The sequence below is a fragment of the Cyclopterus lumpus genome, chromosome 2 (genome assembly GCF_009769545.1).
Source record: "Cyclopterus lumpus isolate fCycLum1 chromosome 2, fCycLum1.pri, whole genome shotgun sequence".
NCBI lineage: Eukaryota > Metazoa > Chordata > Actinopteri > Perciformes > Cyclopteridae > Cyclopterus > Cyclopterus lumpus.
The window spans coordinates 7,042,010-7,060,914 of record NC_046967.1 but is presented as its reverse complement, the minus strand read 5'-3'; the positions used below and the strand labels follow the sequence as shown (position 1 = coordinate 7,060,914).

The 18,905-nt window shown below is 43.8% G+C and overlaps 1 protein-coding gene across 1 annotated transcript; it reads left to right on the top strand.

The window, feature by feature from the left end:
- The first annotated feature begins 2,647 nt into the window (after nt 1-2,647).
- Nucleotides 2,648-13,475, top strand: rnd3a (Rho family GTPase 3a). The gene is made up of 5 exons (XM_034554792.1): nt 2,648-3,014; nt 3,391-3,478; nt 11,048-11,157; nt 12,479-12,613; nt 12,791-13,475. The coding sequence occupies exons 1-5, from the start codon at nt 2,865-2,867 to the stop codon at nt 13,037-13,039; spliced, it is 732 nt and encodes a 243-aa protein (XP_034410683.1). The 5' UTR covers nt 2,648-2,864; the 3' UTR covers nt 13,040-13,475.
- The last annotated feature ends 5,430 nt before the right edge of the window (nt 13,476-18,905 follow it).

The window sequence follows — 18,905 nt, the reverse complement described above, 5'->3', positions numbered from 1 at the left end:
GTAGATGCAGGGGGCAGGGTACCATTTTTTTATATTGACACGAGACTCAATAGACCTCCATACACAACTGAATGATGATGATAAATATTATAGCTTTTTCTACCAGACTCTTTTCTCATGCTCCGGTAAGCGTATACCTTAGCTGCAAGGTATTTGGTAAAATATTAGACATGGCAAGGTTACGGAAACCAAAAAGATAAATACATAAAAAATAAATAACTCTAACACCTAAATGCATTACAGATTGATGGTATCTTATATATAAATAGGTGAAATTGTCTTTTAAGATACTTCTGCACAGTCTCACTTTGGCCCAAATGTGTGGCTGCACCCAATTGAGATTGGCAATGCTGCTGGCTATAACAGAATGCAGCACAGACACACACACACACACACACACACACACACACACACACACACACACACACACACACAGACAGAGAGCCTTGAAACTGGGGGGAAAATCGTGGAGAAGGGCACAAGGGCACAGTGTGCAAACACCTCAGCTAATGTGGTTTTGTTCACTCTGTCCTCTCCTGTGGCCCTTTCAATCTCAGCAAGCTGCATTTATTTGAACATAGAGAAATATGTCAGAGGAAGAATAACGGTTTAGCTAGGGAACATGTTTTCTTTTCTATATATATGTATACATAAATACACAAAACAACTAGCTGTTTTGCAACCCATGCAGGTAAAATCCCCATAATCTTCTGATTCAGACAGAATATGAATGAGGTCAAATCATATGGTACAGAGATGGCAGCCAAATAGCAGAGCTATAGTAGAATAAATTCCCCCCGCCCGGTCCCTTTTCTCCTGGCAGCGTTGTGCCCTGGAGGCAGAGCTCCCACACAACAGACGGGACTCCCACCACACAGCCTGCAGGGTGGAGCTGTCTCACTGTAAAGAAAAAACGCTGCCAGCTACACAGAGAGTCCAATCACTCAGTCACAGAGGGGAGAGCTGATGCAGAACGCTGCTGTTTTTTGTTTTAAAAAAAAGAGAAGAAGCCTAAAGGGTGAAGGCTGAGAGACGAGGCCTTGAGACCAGAAGGGTGTCTGTTCACACTCTGAAGAAAGATAGAAAAGCGTTATCGAGCCTGAAGGGAAATCTAAAAAAAAATGTATCTCTGTGTCTTCTTATAAAAAGAAAAGATAATATGTTTTCCCCGGCTGTGTGTGCCACAATAAGTATGTGTATTATTCACCGATAATGAGGGGAACTACCAAAGCTGCTCGCAAGGGAATAAGAAACTGGGTTCACTGGGTTTATTGGTTTTCCCAATTACAATCGCGCCAACAGAAAAAACTCCAATCAATACCTGCTCACAATGTTCAGCTAACTCGGAGCCCAAGGGCTCATTCGTCATAGGAATGGAGTGAAACAAGTGTAAAGAAGAATGCCGATAATACGGCGTGTTGCTGCGTCACCTTTGGGATAACTGGGAGTCACAGGAGCCTTTTGTTGTACACTGTTCCAGTAGAGGCAATTTTACAGTAGTTTTTTATTTTTATTGAAACTGCCACAATCAGCATAATCCGCAAAGTGTATATTAATGAGTGAATAATTCCTCCCAGTGGTATATATGGAGGGCAACACATTTTCGTGCTTCAAATTCATCAGATTTTAAAGGAAGAGATACGACTTGTGATCCCCAAGCCTTCAAGTTAAGAAGCCTGACATGAAATGCAACATGCAATTTGAAAATATACACATTTATAACTCCATTCTTTTAATTTAATTAATTTTATAGCCCAAAATCTTTACAAATTTGCCTTAGGGGTCTTTACAATCTGTACACATATATTTTACTTTATTTATGTAGTAAATATTTTCCTGAAGGTCACTCTATATTTACTCTTATTTTGTATTACTCCTGTGTATGTAAGATTGGGGAATACATCAATTAAAAACGGTCCGTATCCACTTTAAAAATAAAAAAGGTGTTTTATTACTTACAGAGTATGATCTTACCGATCTTAAGTCCGTTTTAGGGGTTTTGTTGAATAAAAAAAGGGAAATGCTAGAACTTTAGCTTATTATTGAGCATTGAGTATTGTTTAGGAGTAATTTAGATTTTATGTATTGTATTAGAATTTACATAAAGAAAACTATCTAATCAGGAGCATGTGGTATAATGACTTCAAACGTATACTTTACAGAGTAAAATTACATTTAAAAGTTTAGGTAGAATATTTTGACTTTTACTTTTCTTTGGTGCCTCAAAACAAACAACAAACAATTATATCACAATTGTTTTTAAGAAAGGTATATTATTAAATAATGGTTTAATCTTGAGTAATCTTCTTTTAACTGAATGCAAATTGTAGTTCGCGAGTTTGGCTCGAAGCAAACAAGCTAGCAGCGTTATGAGTTAATTGACTTCCGGTCATGGAAACAGGATATGGTGTTTTAAAATGTGTCTTTTAATTTAATTTTTGTAACACTAAACAGTAAAGTGAGACGTTGAGCTCGTTTTCTCCCGGGTATTACAACGTTGATTATTATTTAATGTGTTTCATGTAAAAGTTGTGGTCGTCCAACGGGGGCGCCATGTTGGAGGGAAGGGTCCTGCGGGCTGCTGTGTGTGTGTGTGTGTGTGTGTGGCTCGCGCATAGGGCACGCGGGAGGGACGAGCTTAGTCCTGACAGGAGGAGAGTCGCTGCCATTGGCTCCCTACGACGTTATAAATACAGGCAAATGGCATTTACCAGCACAGAGCAAACGGAGACACCGGACAAGGCGGACAGAAGACGGGAGACGCTTCTGTTGTTTTAGCGTTACATCTAACGACGATTCACACACACACACACACACGCGCGCGCCGGATTGGACTTTTACACTTAATTCCATTTCTGAAGTCAATGAAGGAGAGACGCTCGTGTCAGAAACTATCTCTGAAATCCGGCATGGATCCCAGCCAGAGTGTGAAGTGTAAGATAGTGGTGGTGGGAGACAGCCAGTGCGGGAAGACCGCCCTGCTTCACGTGTTCGCCAAGGACTGTTTCCCCGAGGTGAGACCCCGAGAGCCCCGCGGTCCGACTACCGTGACGCTAATTAATCTGCTTGTGTGAACGCGCAGTGAAACGCCTCGTGCTTGTGCGGGAGCGGATGTGGCGCTCCAATAATGACGAAGGACACACAATAAATGTTATACCTAGCTTATATGATGTGATGCATGCCAACGTGTGTTATGTGTGTATTATTACGCGTTGCTGCTGTAACGCTTCCTATAAATGCAGGTCTCGTGGTGGTAAAGGTGCTGTAGTCTTACGCTACTAGTTGAGTATTTGGAATAGTTATTGTAAAGGTATAATAGTGGAGAATTGTTCCTAGTTTTAGTCATTTCCATCCGAAAGTTTAAGCATTTTTATTTTCTGTTCCTTGCAGAGCTATGTCCCCACGGTGTTCGAAAACTACACGGCCAGTTTTGAAATCGACACGCAGAGGATTGAGCTCAGTTTGTGGGACACCTCAGGTAATTATGATCCTTCCCTCCTTCCTTCCCTCCCATCACCTCTCCTGTGTGCTTCATGTTCATTGCAAATCAATTCTGGTGAAATGTCCGGACATGTCCAAACAAGGTCGCTTGCACAATTCCTGTGTGACCCCTGTGGACATGCTCTCCTGCTGTTTGGAGATAGGAGAGGGTTGAATCTGTGTTTGGCCATGTCTTCACAAATTATATTGACATATTTTCCCTGAAAATGTCCCAATCATGACATTTAAGAATGCCACGGCTTTCTTTTTTTTTTAATAATGAATTTAATCTGTGACCCATTTTAATCAAAAAAGCTGGGTTAATCCTCCACCCATAGTCTAGAGTTGCTGGTCCCACAAACCAGACACGCCCCCCCGCCGCCCCACTCTCCGATTAGGAAAGTGGCTTACCTTCTACCTACATCGAAATGTTTTAGTGTGTTCTGTGTGTGAAATGCATCAAAGTGCTAGATTAGATTTATGATTTCTTTCTGGCTGAGGAAAAGCCCAAGCAGGAAAGGAAAGATAATGACAGGCCGAGCGGAGCGCCCATATCCGTACATCTGGAGAACACACTTCTGAAATTCTTCCCACTGCGGTTTTTTTTTAGGGGGGAAAGTTTTGTTGTGCAACGCTTGTCCACAGCTTTTATCGCTTGTTGGTTGGACTTTGTGTTCGGGGTCCAAACCAGCTGCTGCGTCCCCGCCACCCCCCCTGTGTGTGTGTGTGTGTGTGTGTGTGTGTGTGTGTAAACAAACCCACTTTCCCATCCATCAATGCCGGGCAGTGAATACCACAGCAGTCAGGCGTGAGCGTGGCGTATGTTGTGTGTGTGTGAGCATGTGGTGTGTGTGTGTGTGTGTGTGTGATGGGCAGGGACAAGCACACAGCCAGCTGTTGCCGGTCTCTGGCCTGGAATTCCTGAGCGACTTTGTCGAACTTTTGAAGATCTGCGTGAAAGCGAAGCAAACCCGCGGAATCGACTTTTAACAGATTCTGCCCAAATAACAGTGGGGGCCTCCTTTTTAGTTAGATGTTTGCTTCGGAGTAAGTCACTCTAATTTCCCAGCATGCAAAAGCAGGGAGGTCGGGTTTCAAATTCTTTGGCCCCTACAGTGTGTGGGTCTGGGTGTGTGTGTGTGTGGAAGAAGAAATGAAAGTCGGCCAGGGTGAGAATTTTGTTTTATTGCGCTGTGTTGGCCGGCCGCCTGGAGCCATTTTTCTTTTTCTCTCCGCTTCATAAAACAGCGAGGGTGGGGTGGGTTCCTATTAGATCAGTGGGTCTGAGATGGAGCAAACCCCCCCCCCCCCCCCCACCACCACACACACACATACACATCCTTTAATCCTCACCCCCACACACACCCAGAGACTGATTGATACGGCCTTCGGCTTGACTGGTCCCCTTTGTAGAGTCAACCCATCGGCCATGGCCAATCCAATCGATCCCTTATCTCCTGAGGTGTGCAGGGGAGGGGTGTGTGTGTGTGTGACCCCAGCATGCACTGAGACAAAGACCAGGACGCAGAGATGAAGACCAACAATCCATCCCCCTCCCTCTCAAACACACACCGTGGTGGTCTTTGTTCTCCTGTGACGAGTGACCTAATGAGATGGCTGCCGTGTGTGTTTTAAAAAGGGAGGGTGATGGGAGTAATTCAGGTCATTAAGGTAAATGCCTGCCTGTCGTATTGCCTTCCATTTGCTCCCCCCTACCCCCACCCGGCTTGTCGGTGCTAGCTGTGCTTCCCAGGCCTCAGGGCGAGGCCCCGACGGGGGCCCTTTGATGCTTCGCACGTCTCTCACCATCAGAGGAAGTGGTTAATGCTGTCTGCCCACATGTCTAAATGTGCTGCGAAGGTGTTGTGCGTGAGAGGTAAACAGGATGATAGGAGGACGAGGAAAGTAAACAGAACAGCCCCTGTGGCCTGTCCGAGGCCTCTCCTCATCTGAGTTGAAATGAGCAAAAAAAAAAATCCATCTCAAAACCTGCGATGTCGGTAATCTCAGGCAGGAGAGCAGCAGCTGTTTGCATTATTTAAATGTCAGAAAATAGCAAGAAAAATCATCACACTTTGGTGATGTTTTTAAAAGACTTGTCCAGCCCAAATATATTTACTTCACAGCCAAATATAACAGAAAAAAATCAGCAAATCCATATACTATATTTATTGTACAATTGATTGATTCTTAAACCAGCATACGTTTAATCTTTTGGCACGACAAGCTGCAAACAACTCTGACACACTTATGGCTGGTAAGATCTGCTTCCACACACAGCAGACACCAGGCAACATTAGCATTTATTAAGGGTCATGGTTCTGGCCATGTGATGGATTAAAGTCCAGTATTTGCTCTGGTTTGGTTTCCACCAACTGTTGAGGAAGATATCTGGCTTTTTAGCTGCTAAATGTATGTATGTCTGTTTAATGTGTTTATACAGACTGAAGCTCACATAGTCGCTGTAAAGATATTAATACCTTTTAAAAATACTGTATTCTGTCAATCAGCTAATTCTTTCAGCGCTAATCCCAGAATTGGTTTAATCTGCTTGGACACTCGTGAAATACTCTGAATGAACTTCTGTTGGAGTGGACTGCAGGGTTAGGGTTAGCAGCTTAGTTCTTCAGAACTCAGTGTGAGGTGTTTGTTCCAACTTCCCTGAAGGCAATCTACCAGAGCCAGGACGAGTGAAAGCTTCAATAAAATCACATTGGGAAAACACACAAACTCTCTGCATTTTCACATCAAGGACTCCCAAAGAGACCCACGTGTTAGACCCCATGGATCTCATTTGGTAATATTTATCCCGGGGAACCTTAAGGGGAAACTTCTTGTTGTGTTTTGTTTCGTGGTTGATTTGAACAGCTGCCGACTCGGCAGATTCAAAGACGACCCACTTTGAAACGCAGAAGAAGAAAAAGTCAGATAAAGGGAGTTTATTTTATTTTTTAAAAGGGTGATATGTAAGTGGAGCCCAGGTTTGCCCTTTCCTTGCGTAGCTTCCTTAGTGCATGTGCGGCGTTCCTTGTAATGCTGGACGGCTGAACTGGGGGACTTCTTCATGCATTCAATAAGCGCCTCTGCAAACCGTGCCTCTCCGCTCTCTGTGTCGGCGGCCATTGTTGCGTTGGGATCACATTTCTGGGCTCAGCGAATTGGAGCCGCATGTCTGGCATTCTTCAGACTAAAGGTTTCTCCTTCCTCGTATACAAAGACCCCCATTGTACCCGGCCGGGTTAGATCCTCGGTGAAAAGAGAAGTGGCGTGGTCCGCTGAAGTCCTACCTCGTTTCCAAGGGGGGAAATTGAATCACACAGGAATTTGCCGACTGGCGAGAGAGAGCCTCGAGCCGACGGTGGCCATGCAGTGTATCAACTTCAGGACAGTGGAACTCTGGGAGAGATGAATAGACTTCCTGTTGGAAGGACTTTCTGTGTGATGTTACTCCCGACATCAAAATATCCGTGTCCGGTCTTGACACCGAACACCTCGCCCTCTTGGTCCTACCATTCCTGTTTGAGTCAACCATGTTTTTGTAGTTGCTGTAATGTAGATTGCTACTTGATTCTGGCCTCGACTGTCATTAACGGCACCTCTGGAACTGATTCACGTATATCACACGTATACGTTTTTTTTAGGGGAATCCCCATCTAAATGTGTTGGTTTTGAGCTACATTTTCCGATTATTTCCTGATCCAAAATCACAATTTTTCTGACCTTCTTTATCAAAGAAATGTACCTCGTATTGCATCGTGCATTTATCTTACAGTGGGGTTGGGCGATATGTTAAAATCTTTCGACCGTCCGTACCGTTTTTTTAACTTTTCACAAGCTCTCTTAGCCTTTTTTTAGTTCAATAAATCAATAGAATAAATATTCTTGCACCTTTTTTTCTTCTTAAACAGAATAATAAAACAATGTTATTCGAGTCTCTCTCTTTCACCGAACTAAGACGCAAGTGCCTTGTTAACTCATCGTAAAACACAGAAATATACAGAGTTACATGTGGAAAACATTCCAGGTTTACATGCGTTTTGTCTCTTACTCGTTCTTTGGAGGCAGACCGATTTAAATTAGCCAAATAAAATGTAAAGAAATTGCCCCCGAAAAAATGGCAATGTACTCAGCCAATCACTAATGGACGATATATTCCTCCGATCGCCCTACCCTGTCTTCCAGTACTATATAAATATTTTATCATATTGTAAAGTAACACATTATTTATCGCAGTGCACATAAAAGCAATTGGACAAGTTATACATGGCAGCGTTTTGCAGCAGCAGATATCTTGGTAACCACAGCAACAACAGCTGATGTTGGTCCGGGTTACTTCGGTTTGAAATGCTCTTTGTCTTCCTCTCTGTTTGCATTGAATGCGTCTGGCTGGCGAGCGGTCACATATTGAAGCTCGATAATACTGTGGGGGGATGGCTGGCCGTGCCCGTCGCTGTTTTGTTGTTTCCACAGGTGTCCCTGAAGGCGTTAACGCCTCTACGCACACACACACACACTCTCCCCCTCCCCCCTTCAGCTCAGTTAACTCAGCTATGTTAGCTATGCAGTAAATCAGCGGGCCTGCAGACCTGTTGCCGAGACCGTACCTCCAGACTGTCGGATCGCAGCTGGCTTACCTCAGGACTCTGTGTGTTCGTGTGCGATAAAAGTACATTTCCATCTCCGTAACCCGTGTGTGTGAGGGCTTCCAACAGAAAGTGGGATGTCTGGAACATCGCAGGATTATTTCAGAACCGTATTCCCGACGGCCAACATCAGGGAAACATCAGATTCTTTTGTCGTTGGGTGGATTTGAATATTGAGTCACAATTACACGAGTAGAGCAGAATGCATTTTCCAACTCGTTTCATGTGCAATAAGTGGGGCTTTTCATCCCAGTTGTTGAGGAACTGCGCACAACAGGAAGGAAGAACATTTTCACAGTTTGGAAAGGTTTCTGCGCGGTCCTGGAAAGTCATTTAGTTTTTCATCAGTGGTTATTGTCTCACAGTATACGGTATCCTCTCACGCCGTCGTGCATGTGCCGTGAGCAAGACACAAGGGGGAATATGTTTAAGAGTAGGCGAGAGGGCGGAAGAGTGTGTTTAAAGGAATGATGGGGAGGACGAGGTGTGTCTTCGTCCAGATTTAGAGATCCTGTGGGAGAACAATGACGAGAGCTAATTAGATGACAGTCACCAGGTCGTGTGTGTGTGTGTGTTAGCGATGGGATGTCCTCATCTTTCCGCTTGGCAGGAAGATGACCTCAGTGAGAAAGAACGTCTCCAATTAAAAAAACACTTGGGTCTCAAATTAAAACCATTAACAGAAATGCGCACACGGCCGCATGCTAATTCTGATCCTCCGTTTGTGTTGTGTGGCTTAAAATGTGCAGCTATAAATACATACATTTCCAGGTAATTTCACAGGAATATATGCAGAGGAGCACACACACACATTTCAGCCAGCCACTCAGATGTGTGTTCCGCCTCGATTGGGTTGGGCAAAAGAATCAATTCATCGTAAAATGTCAACTGACTCAGTCGCAGGGTCTTATTTTTCCAGTGATTGGTTCCAGGCAGTCGCGGCTGGGAAAAAAAAAGAAAGAAGAAAAACCTTCAAACAATGCAATGCTGTCGTGATTGATTGTGAGACGGCGGTGAAAAATGGGGAAAGAATTCTTGCAGGGGATCCCACGTGCCTCCTCGCCTTGTACTTCCTGTGCCGTGTCGACGATGGCAGCTCTGTCGGGCCTTTTAGTTTTTTGGTGATGTCACCTATCAGATGGCTCCACAAAGGATCCTCGGGGAGTGAGTGGGAAAAGCAGAAACGCATTATGTTCAGATCACAACATCACAATTATTTATTCAGTACTGTTCCTGGCGTCGACACTTCACTGACTTTCAGTTTTTTAAGTGGTAAAAGACACTGAGACACAGATGTTCGCTGCATTTTTGGTGTGTATCAACATTTGGGAAAATGAGACTGTGGAATTCACGGTTTTAGCCAAAACATACAATGTCTCACCATTACAACTTCCCTTCACTAAATTGCCCCCTCCCCCCGGTAGTGAGTTAGCCAAACTACGAGGAAAAACTGTTGCCTGTTAGCTCGTCAAAATTCGGTACTTTCCAAAGTGGTGTCCGAGCCAAATATGGTTAGTTATGGCAGTCAAGTACTGACAGCTAATGCTAGCTGATAGCACATAGTAGTGGGAGTATTTTGTATAACTTATATGTTAGCACATCAATGTCTTAAGTCGCCCAAATTGATCCGTCAGTCTGTGAAATTGCTGGCAACTTCTTAAAAAGATTATTTTTCTTTTTTCTCCGCTCGAGTTGAACCCGCGATGGAACTCTACTCAGTGAGCCGTTTTAATTAGATCAAAAATATAATTGTAACCACAGAAACGTAGTTATTACAATTAAACGTGAGCTAAAGTTAATGTGTGTGGTTTTCTAGTTACAAATTAATTCTCAAATTATTGAAGTGTTTGTCAATGGCACAACCCTGGTCAAACGAAGAGGTTGTGTCTAATTAAAAATTCGTAAACCATTTAAATGCATTGTTGCACCCGGGCGTACAGTTTCGACAGTATTGTTTATTATTCCCGTTTGACGGAGCAGTGACCTCATTAGCCCATTTGCCCTCCCCCGACTCAAACACTGGCAATGTATGATTGTGGATATAGATATGGCTGAGATTTCTTTGTGCAGCAGCGGCTCATTTATTGTGCCATCGTCATGCTTTGTTGTGCGAGGCCTGGAAGGAAGTGCGGATTGTATAAACGGGGTCGTCTCCCATCCGGACCGTTTAGGTTAGGAACACGAGATCCCTGAGTGAGTGATTGAGTGTGTGTGTGTGTGTGTGTGTGTGTGTGTGTGTGTGTGTGTGTAAGACGCCGCATTCCTGACTTTTCTCCATGGCAGTGTTTAGAAAAGACCTCCCAGGGGAACCTTCGGTTACCAAAAACAAAATTCTCCGGATTTTTGCCAGACGATTTTGTGTGTGTGTGTGGTCAGCTCTGGCTCGTCACGTGCTCTTGACTTCACCTTGACATGAGGCCACCCTTCGCTCCCCTTTCTCCCCGGAGATGTTTCAGTCTGCTGGAGAGATGGGCGTCTCCCTCACACATGTTTTCAGTTTTTCCGAGCGTGGGAGTCACTTCCTCGCTCTGAAGTTCTCGGTTTCTCCGGGAGAGGATTTCTTCAACAAGTGATCTCGCCGTAGTCGGCACATTCTTTTCCGGCATTATTTGTTTGTTTCTCTCTCGCCCCGTTGCTATGGATTATGGCTGAGCTGTAATCATGCCATATGAGAATACCTGCCAAAAAAAGCATGGCAGTTTAAAGCAATCAATTGGGCGTGTTCATTGATTCTGAAAAATGTGTTTGTGGTTTTTCTGTAGATGTGGTTACTGCCCCTCACTTCAATGCAGGTATTTCCTTTTCAGTGAAGAATTGTAGGCCTCGCTGGGAAAAAAGTTCCTTCTATCGTCAGAGTGTTGTTCAGAGAGATGCCATTCGATGTGCATCATGTGTGAATACTTCTTTATTTTCTTCTGTTTCAGGATCTCCGTACTACGACAATGTGAGGCCTCTCTCCTACCCGGACTCAGATGCTGTCCTCATCTGTTTCGACATCAGCCGCCCTGAAACACTCGACAGCGTACTGAAAAAGGTAAAGGGGCTCAGTGGACACGGAGTTTGTTTAAAGCCGTTTCTCCGAAGCCATTTTTCTCTCCTGAAAGATTTGGCCCAGTCAAATATTAGGCCTATGTTTTATCTTTGTGTTTCTTGAGTTTAAAAATAATGGTTAGAAAGAAAAACATCATCATGTGGAGCTAAGTACAACGAAACAAGACATTTTCAATTAACTGAAAACGCACACTGTGAATAACCAGACACCACTGTGGTAGCCACCTGTATCATAAGAATACAGAATCATAAGGTAGCCACAACCTAAAGCATACTTTGCTTTACCGTCTATTTTACAGATGTCACTCTTTAAAAAGGTTATGCTCTTTACTGACTCATTCATTCAAGGAGCTATCATCAAGCTCAGATGTCTTTTAGCTGTTAAACTCTTAACAATTCCTCCACTGTAAAGTCTTTGATTTTGTAAGTCTACAGTCAAGAATTGTTTTCTGCAGCCTCAGTCACAACAGATCTTGTGATGTTGGGATGTAGTGTGGCCGGAGGCTAGCCGGGTTAAATCACGGGAGTGGCTGCTTTCCACCGTGTGTGTGTGTGTGTGTGTGTGTGTGTGTGTGTGTGTGTGTGTGTGTGTGTGTGTGTGTGTGTGTGTGTGTGTGTAACCTAAAGCAAGACGTGCCGCATTAGTCGGTCATCTGACTGGTAGAAGGGTTGGATGGTTCTCAGAAAAACGGTTGCCAAAGAATGTGAAACTGTTGTTTTTGCGACAGTAAAACACACCTGGCATGTGCTCTTCTTTTGGAAGGAACTTCCTGCTTTATGGGTTTTGTTATTTTTTTTTCTAAGTTAAGTTTGTTTCCTCGACATTACGTCAGTCGCGTCTCGGGACAATCTAGATTAGAATTTGCGTTGGCTTTTTAGTCATGACGGGAAGTGACAGACACATTGTGCAAAACAACTTCCTCTTTGGATACTGATGATCTTGATCCCCTGACCGGCCAGCCGGCCAGCCAGCCGGCCAGCCAGCCAGCCCTGAGGCACATTAAAGCCCCTGGAGAAATGTCATTAATCACAGAGCATTTATTGTTGTCCGGGAGGAAACGTGGGGATTATTTGTAGTTCCCTTCCAGGGTTAAAAGTGTGAGGGGCTCCAGGAAGTGGCAGCTTTAACCTTTTGTTCTTAAATGAACGGGTGACGAGGCCGGGGGGAGGGAGGGAAGTCATGGGATGTTGTATCAGGTAATTCTGGAAAACCACTTTATTGCAGTGGAAAATAGAGCTAACAGCAGTAGACATTGTTTCCCCTCTGAATGTTACATGATGCAAGCGTTTGTCTTCCTCCACAGTGGAAAGGGGAGATCCAGGAGTTTTGTCCCAACACCAAGATGCTGCTGGTCGGCTGCAAGTCGGACCTGCGCACCGACCTGAACACGCTGGTGGAGCTTTCCAACCACAGACAGACACCAGTCTCTTACGACCAGGTATGCAGCGTTGTAAATGACACATTTTCCTGGAGCCGCTCGTGAGTAGTCGCTCATTGTGCTCCACTTAAAAGCCACGGCTGAGAAAAAAGAGAGAAAATCACGTTGTTCTCATTAACCTGACCTACAAGCCCTTTTCTCCCATATGTTGACCCCGTTTGACCCCTTCCTCCCCAGGGTTCCAGCATGGCCAAGCAGATCTCGGCGCCCTACATCGAGTGCTCGGCCCAGCAGTCGGAGAACAGCGTCCGGGACATCTTCCACGTGGCCACGCTGGCCTGCATCAACAAGAGCAACAAGAACGTCAAGCGCAGCAAGACCACCCGCGGCAACAAGAGGATTTCACACATGCCCAGCCGGCCCGACCTGGCGGCCGTGGCCTCGGACCTGCGGAAGGACAAAGCCAAAAGTTGCTCGGTCATGTGACCGATCAGACTTACGGGGATCGGACTGAGAATGAGGACGGGGCACCGTGCGAGCAGGAAGCTGTGGATCGACGCTCTTTCCTGCATGCTAAAGACCCCTTGTTTGTCCAGAAGGGGGTTTTCTATGCTTCAATTCATGTTCATGTTGCTGGAATACTCTGCACCAGTGAAAACTCAATGCGTAGCATCCCCACCTCTGTGCCCCCACCCACATCCCCACCCTGCCCAGCCAGACGAGGAAGCTATCCGTCAGCGATGCTACCTGCTCGGGGAAGTGACCCGCTTCCTCCGGGGAAGACAGAGCGGACGCGGTCGAGGCTTTCCACACCGACAGGAAATGAGCAGCAGGAGTGATGTCATTAGGAGACACTCATTTGTGAACGGAAGAAAGAGTTTAAAAGCATGTGATCGTTTGAAGAAGAGCCAAAGGCGTTGATTGGGGGGGGGGGGGGGGGGGGGGGGGGGGGGGGGGGGGGGGGGGGGGGGGGGGGGGGGGGGGGGGGGGGGGGGGGGGGGGGGGGGGGGGGGGGCTACAGTTTGTGCCGGATCAAAGACCTTTTTGCTCAGAGGACTAAGTTTGGACCCGATTCACTCTCACCCCTCTCTCCCCTCGTTCCTGTAACTGTTAGACACTAGAAGAGTGCTGCACAAAGGAAACCTGACGCTGTGTGTGTCCCCTGTCTCTTGATATGTCGTTGGTATAATGTGAAGTCATCGGTGTGTAACCGCATCATTGTTTTGTTTCAGCTCCCCCCTGTTGAGTTTCAGCCATGCTGAGCGATTCTCGAGTCAACAACCGCACGTTTGTAGCAGTCGGACCGTCATTCTGTGCCCCGTAAATGTCCCGTCGACAGCTGCAGATACACAGAGACAGATTACCGGAACTGTACTCCCTGCCGACATGTTCATGGACTGCATTTGTATCATACCGGGTAGCCGCAAGCAAAGTGACTCAAAGCTGTGGTTCGGCCTCCAGGATTTGTCCGACGATTCCTTAAGACCATTATATAAACAAATGTGGTGTCAATTAGTGACGCTCTTTTTGAAATTGGGAAAACTCAAATACCTGTCATTACACGTTTTAAATACCTTTTAATGGACCCTTAATAGGGCCAAAAGCTTTAGTCAAAGTGAAAATGTGTCTAATTGTGTAAATTCGTCCTGCAGGCTGACAGTCGGTTTGAGCTACGAGTCATTTTCCCACCGCACTTCAGGGAGGGAGTGTAACCATAAAGCTTGTGTATTAGAAGATGGAAACACCAGAGCTCTCTGCTTTGCATTCTCCCTGAAATGTTCAAACTGCGCTGTTGGGTAAACTCCCCATGAAGTCCCCGTCACGCCAGCAAACAGTTTGGATCCATCAATTAATTGATTTAGTCTGTTTTTCATTGATTTTTAACATTTCACAGACTGAATGACTAATCGGGGGAAATTATCTGCAGATTAAAACATAATGAAAACGATCGTTGGCACTACTTGATTAGAATGTATAATACTGAGGAAGTGCCAGAGGCGGAGTCGTTGGCATAAGTGGGAAAAAAAGAAGCTAATGGAGCTACATTTGAGTGCGTTAGCGGCTAGCTCACCAGCTACAGCTGCTCGCCAACTAGCCCCAACTTTTTAGAGCAACAACTATTGCAAAGACGAGGAAAAATAACTGCTGTTTCCACTCTCTGGTGTGACTGGGCCTTCACTCAAATCGGATGATCTAATGTAAAAAAACTAATGGGTGTCAATTTGAAAATGAGAAACTGTTTACAATGTAAATGTGTTTTTTTGTGTGTTTTTTTTTAACCTCCAACAGCGCAAGTAAGGAACTGTTTAAATATCAAAGGTATTGATGCACTTTTAATGTAAGTTCCCCGATTTATTTTGCTCAAATGCCCGCGCTGTAACATTTGGCAGCACGGTGGCCCGTCTGGATTTTCTAATCTGTTGTCTCTTTCCCCCGTGTGCATTGTCATGTTTTCTTGAATGTTGATGTCACCTTCAGATGTCTTTGCCAATGTTGTTTCCGCAGTATTTATTGAATTATATATTTTCCCTTTAGAATAAATGCAAAAGAAAGTGAAGAGAAGTGCGTTTGCTTTTCATTGAAAAAACATTTTCAAACCGATTGCATCGACTCTGGTATTATTCTGGTGTTATTCAGGTATTCTGGTATTATTCTGGTGGTGTTCTGGTATTATTCTGGTGTTATTCAGGTGGTGTTCGGACATTGGGGTTCCCATCAGATTTGGCACTTTGCGCTGAAAGGTAACGGCAATCATTTCTGCACAAGTCCAGGCTGCTATCAAGGATGTTTAATTCAGATAAAAAGCAATAGCTGGAATTAATATTCAATCAATTGGTCTGGAGATACCTTTTGTTTCAATTGTAATCTAAATATATCTCGTGTAAACACAGGGACCAAAAAAAGTGCATTCAAGGCCCTGTAGTTTATTTATGTAGAGCTTCGGTATCATTGCAGTGTTGTTAAAATGGGGCATAAAATGCTTCATGAAGGGATGCAAAATGTTTCTATGAAGCCACACAATAGTTACACGGAATTACATATTTAAAGGTTACAAGAATGGGTGGAGTAAAAAAGAATCCACCTCATTTAAGGTTACATTTAATTTACAAAAATGCAGAACCTTTTCAAAAAAATCAACTTCCCAATAAATGCACAAAGGATTTCCATTCATCTTTCTATTGGACTCAGGACAAAGCACACCTGTGATGCGTTGACGTGACTGCACAGGTGCTGCCTGTATACGGCCTGTTGGTCTCCTGATCCATAGACAAAAGACTCGCGGCTCAAATATGAAGGTGGTTATTAACCTTTATTTGCTCTCTCGAACAAAAGCTTTTTTTTCATGTGTGGTACACAAACATGCCAGGAGTTAAACCACAGAGATATATATTTCCCAGTGGATTTCTGTGTGCTCTGGTGGATTCCTTTTGCCCTCCTGCACATTGCGTTTCGGGTGGTTTATTGACGGCCGGACGTCTCGCCAACAATACTGTAAATCCCTGGTCTTTGTACATAGATCACTGAATTTGATATTTTCATTGTTGGTGATTCAACAAAAGCCTATTTTTTTCAGTTCTTTGAGACCAACTGGCTTAAAGGTTATATGGAGCTGTCGTCATAGCAACAAGTCCTTCAGGCAAAACCTGCAAAAGTGCAGTTTATTCACAGTAAGCTGGATCAAGACCTTTCTTCTTGAGTCAGAGAACAAGCGCACTAATCTCTAAAAACACAGGATAAGATTTGGGTGTCACAAGTGTTCGGTTTACATTTGTAGTCCGAGTGGTCTTGACCAATCATGTTCAAGCAGGCCTAGTCTTTGAATACAGGTAAAACAAAAGAGATTGGCTGAAATTCATTCTTTACGATTTATTTAGCTTTTATCGGTTTAAAAATGTGCTTGTACGTGCTACTTGTGAAACAATCCAATCATATGCGGCTTCTGATATTGCAAATACAGAAGTTAAAAGAATTACGATAAAACTCATTTTAGATACGAACATGTACATCTTCTGAAAAACCATGTAGATCTGTGAGTACATTTTTTTCACAATGAGTAGTTAACTAGATTGCGGTACACAAAAACATTTCATTTACTATGTGCAAAATAAATATATTCAAACAAAAGTTTGATTACGAGACCAGGGATTTGTCATTAAAATGTGCCAATATATAAATATAACTTTTGTTCACTTCATTTAAAACATAAGTAGATAAAAGATGAAGAAATCCAAAAATGTAACTTTCTCAAAGAACCAATTTAACAAACAAGTTCATTTTAGCTTGCTAACGTAACGTTAGCTTGGAGAATGGGGCCTGTGGAACAAAGAATCACAAGTTACATGTACAGAGGCATGAGAAAAGAAAAAGCATTGTGTTTACGGAACATACGGAAGAACTAAGTACTAAATGGGTTAAAGTCGTTGAGCACAGCGGTGTTAACATTCACCTCTTCAGCTCGACATCGTTTCCTTTCAGAAAAATCAAGTTGGACTTGAGTCCCGACCGTCTTGACATCTCAGTGAAAAGCAGGTTTTGTAGCAGCTGAGTGGAACAAAACGCTCCCTGTGAGTCAGTATCACTGGCAGCAGACAACGCCGCCTCGCTAGACTCCCGGGGGGCTGCCGAGCATGCAAACTGCTTTCCCTCACAAGCGAGCCTATACATCACGCAATGACTTCATCACGTATACTCGGCCTGTGATGTATTAGGTTGTCGGGGGGCAGGGAAACCGGGCTGTCAGGTGAAAAATAAATGTCAGAGATGAAAGACGCGCGACTGTGCTCCTTGTGGTCGCATGGAGGAAAGTAACATGCATTTATATTAGATTTAAGTGTAATTTGTAGTCTAAAGGCTCATTTCTTATGTTTCTAAGTGAACTGGCACACTGCAGCTACGACATATAGAGTGAAGTAACAGCTCTTATTGAGATGTGTCCTGTATCCTGTCCTTGTGTGTTCAAGTTTATTCTTTGTACTCGTCAAAGTTAAGGCTAAGTCTGACATTATAGGGGATGTGTTTATTCTTGTTGAGGCTATCGCTAACAGCCAGTTAGCTTAGCCTTGCTGGAAACAGCTAGCCAGACTTTGTTGTCACAGCCTGTAAAACTCAGAAACACAAAGCACCCAATGGAACCATAACTTGTAATATTGCTCTGTTTTAGTTTTTGTAGGGATTAAACAAATGAGATACGACATATTGATGTAATTCGTGAGCTTTGAGGTGCTTTTTTATTTTAAACAACTGAACAGTCACAGACGGATCGTAAAAGCCACGGCACAGATTTCCGTTGGAAACATTTGCATATCAATTTATAAAAACTTTATTTTGTGGTTTCTCGTGAAAAACAAACTGCATAGTATTTTAGGGCTGTACTAAATATATATGTTGTTACATTCCAAGCTTCTATTGAGGTTTTCGAATGAAGCTTTGAGTGTCTGTAGTCATATTTTGTGATCATCACCCTAAAAAGAATAAATCCTCAAATATATTCGCTGAATAAAGTGTCTTTGAAAGACATGGATTGAAGCAGATTATTTCGATAGATACAAAAACTTTTGTGATGATAACATATATCTTAGAATAAAGTTCGAGAATCGAATTTGAATCAAATCCCGACCCCAAATTTCAAAAGCAAATAAGTAATCGTGAGATACTCAAAGATGCACAACCTCGACTTTGGCCAGGGTAGTTGTTTCTCCTGTTTCCAGGCTTTGTGTTAAGCTAAGCTAACACCTGCTTTATCTTTAGTGTAAAGACATGACAGGGCTGACGATCTTGTCATCTTGTTCTCAGTAAAACAGCAAACGTGACATTTTCCTTTCAGCCTTAAGTGCTATCTGATGTTGTTTGTGCATTCATGAGGTTTGGAGAACAATATTCAGCAAAACAACAGTTGTAATCAGGTTTGATGCCAGTCCTGTACAATTACACAGCAAGGGCTTCTTTCTAGAGTTGGCTTTGCCTCTATTTTCACCAGAAACACAAGGGACACATAACACATATGCGGCTGTACAAGATGTGGATCATATAACACTTTCTCCACCCAGATAGCCACATAAACCAGGACGTCTGACATGTTGAGGGTTCGAGTGACATACACAACTAACTGGAAAAACCTGGTTGCTCCCCATTATTGCCTCCATTGTTGTTTTTTTTCGTACGCTCTCTGAAATGCATGAATGCAGCGTTTCAACGCTGACTCGCTATGATAGCAGCGGTGGACCGACACATGTCCTTACAAAGAGCACAACAGCTCTGTGGCAATTTTCATCTTGATTCTCCACCCGGGTCCAGCCTGTAACAGTGTTTAGCCTGACCCAGATACTGTATTAAGTAAGGAATCCTACTAAAG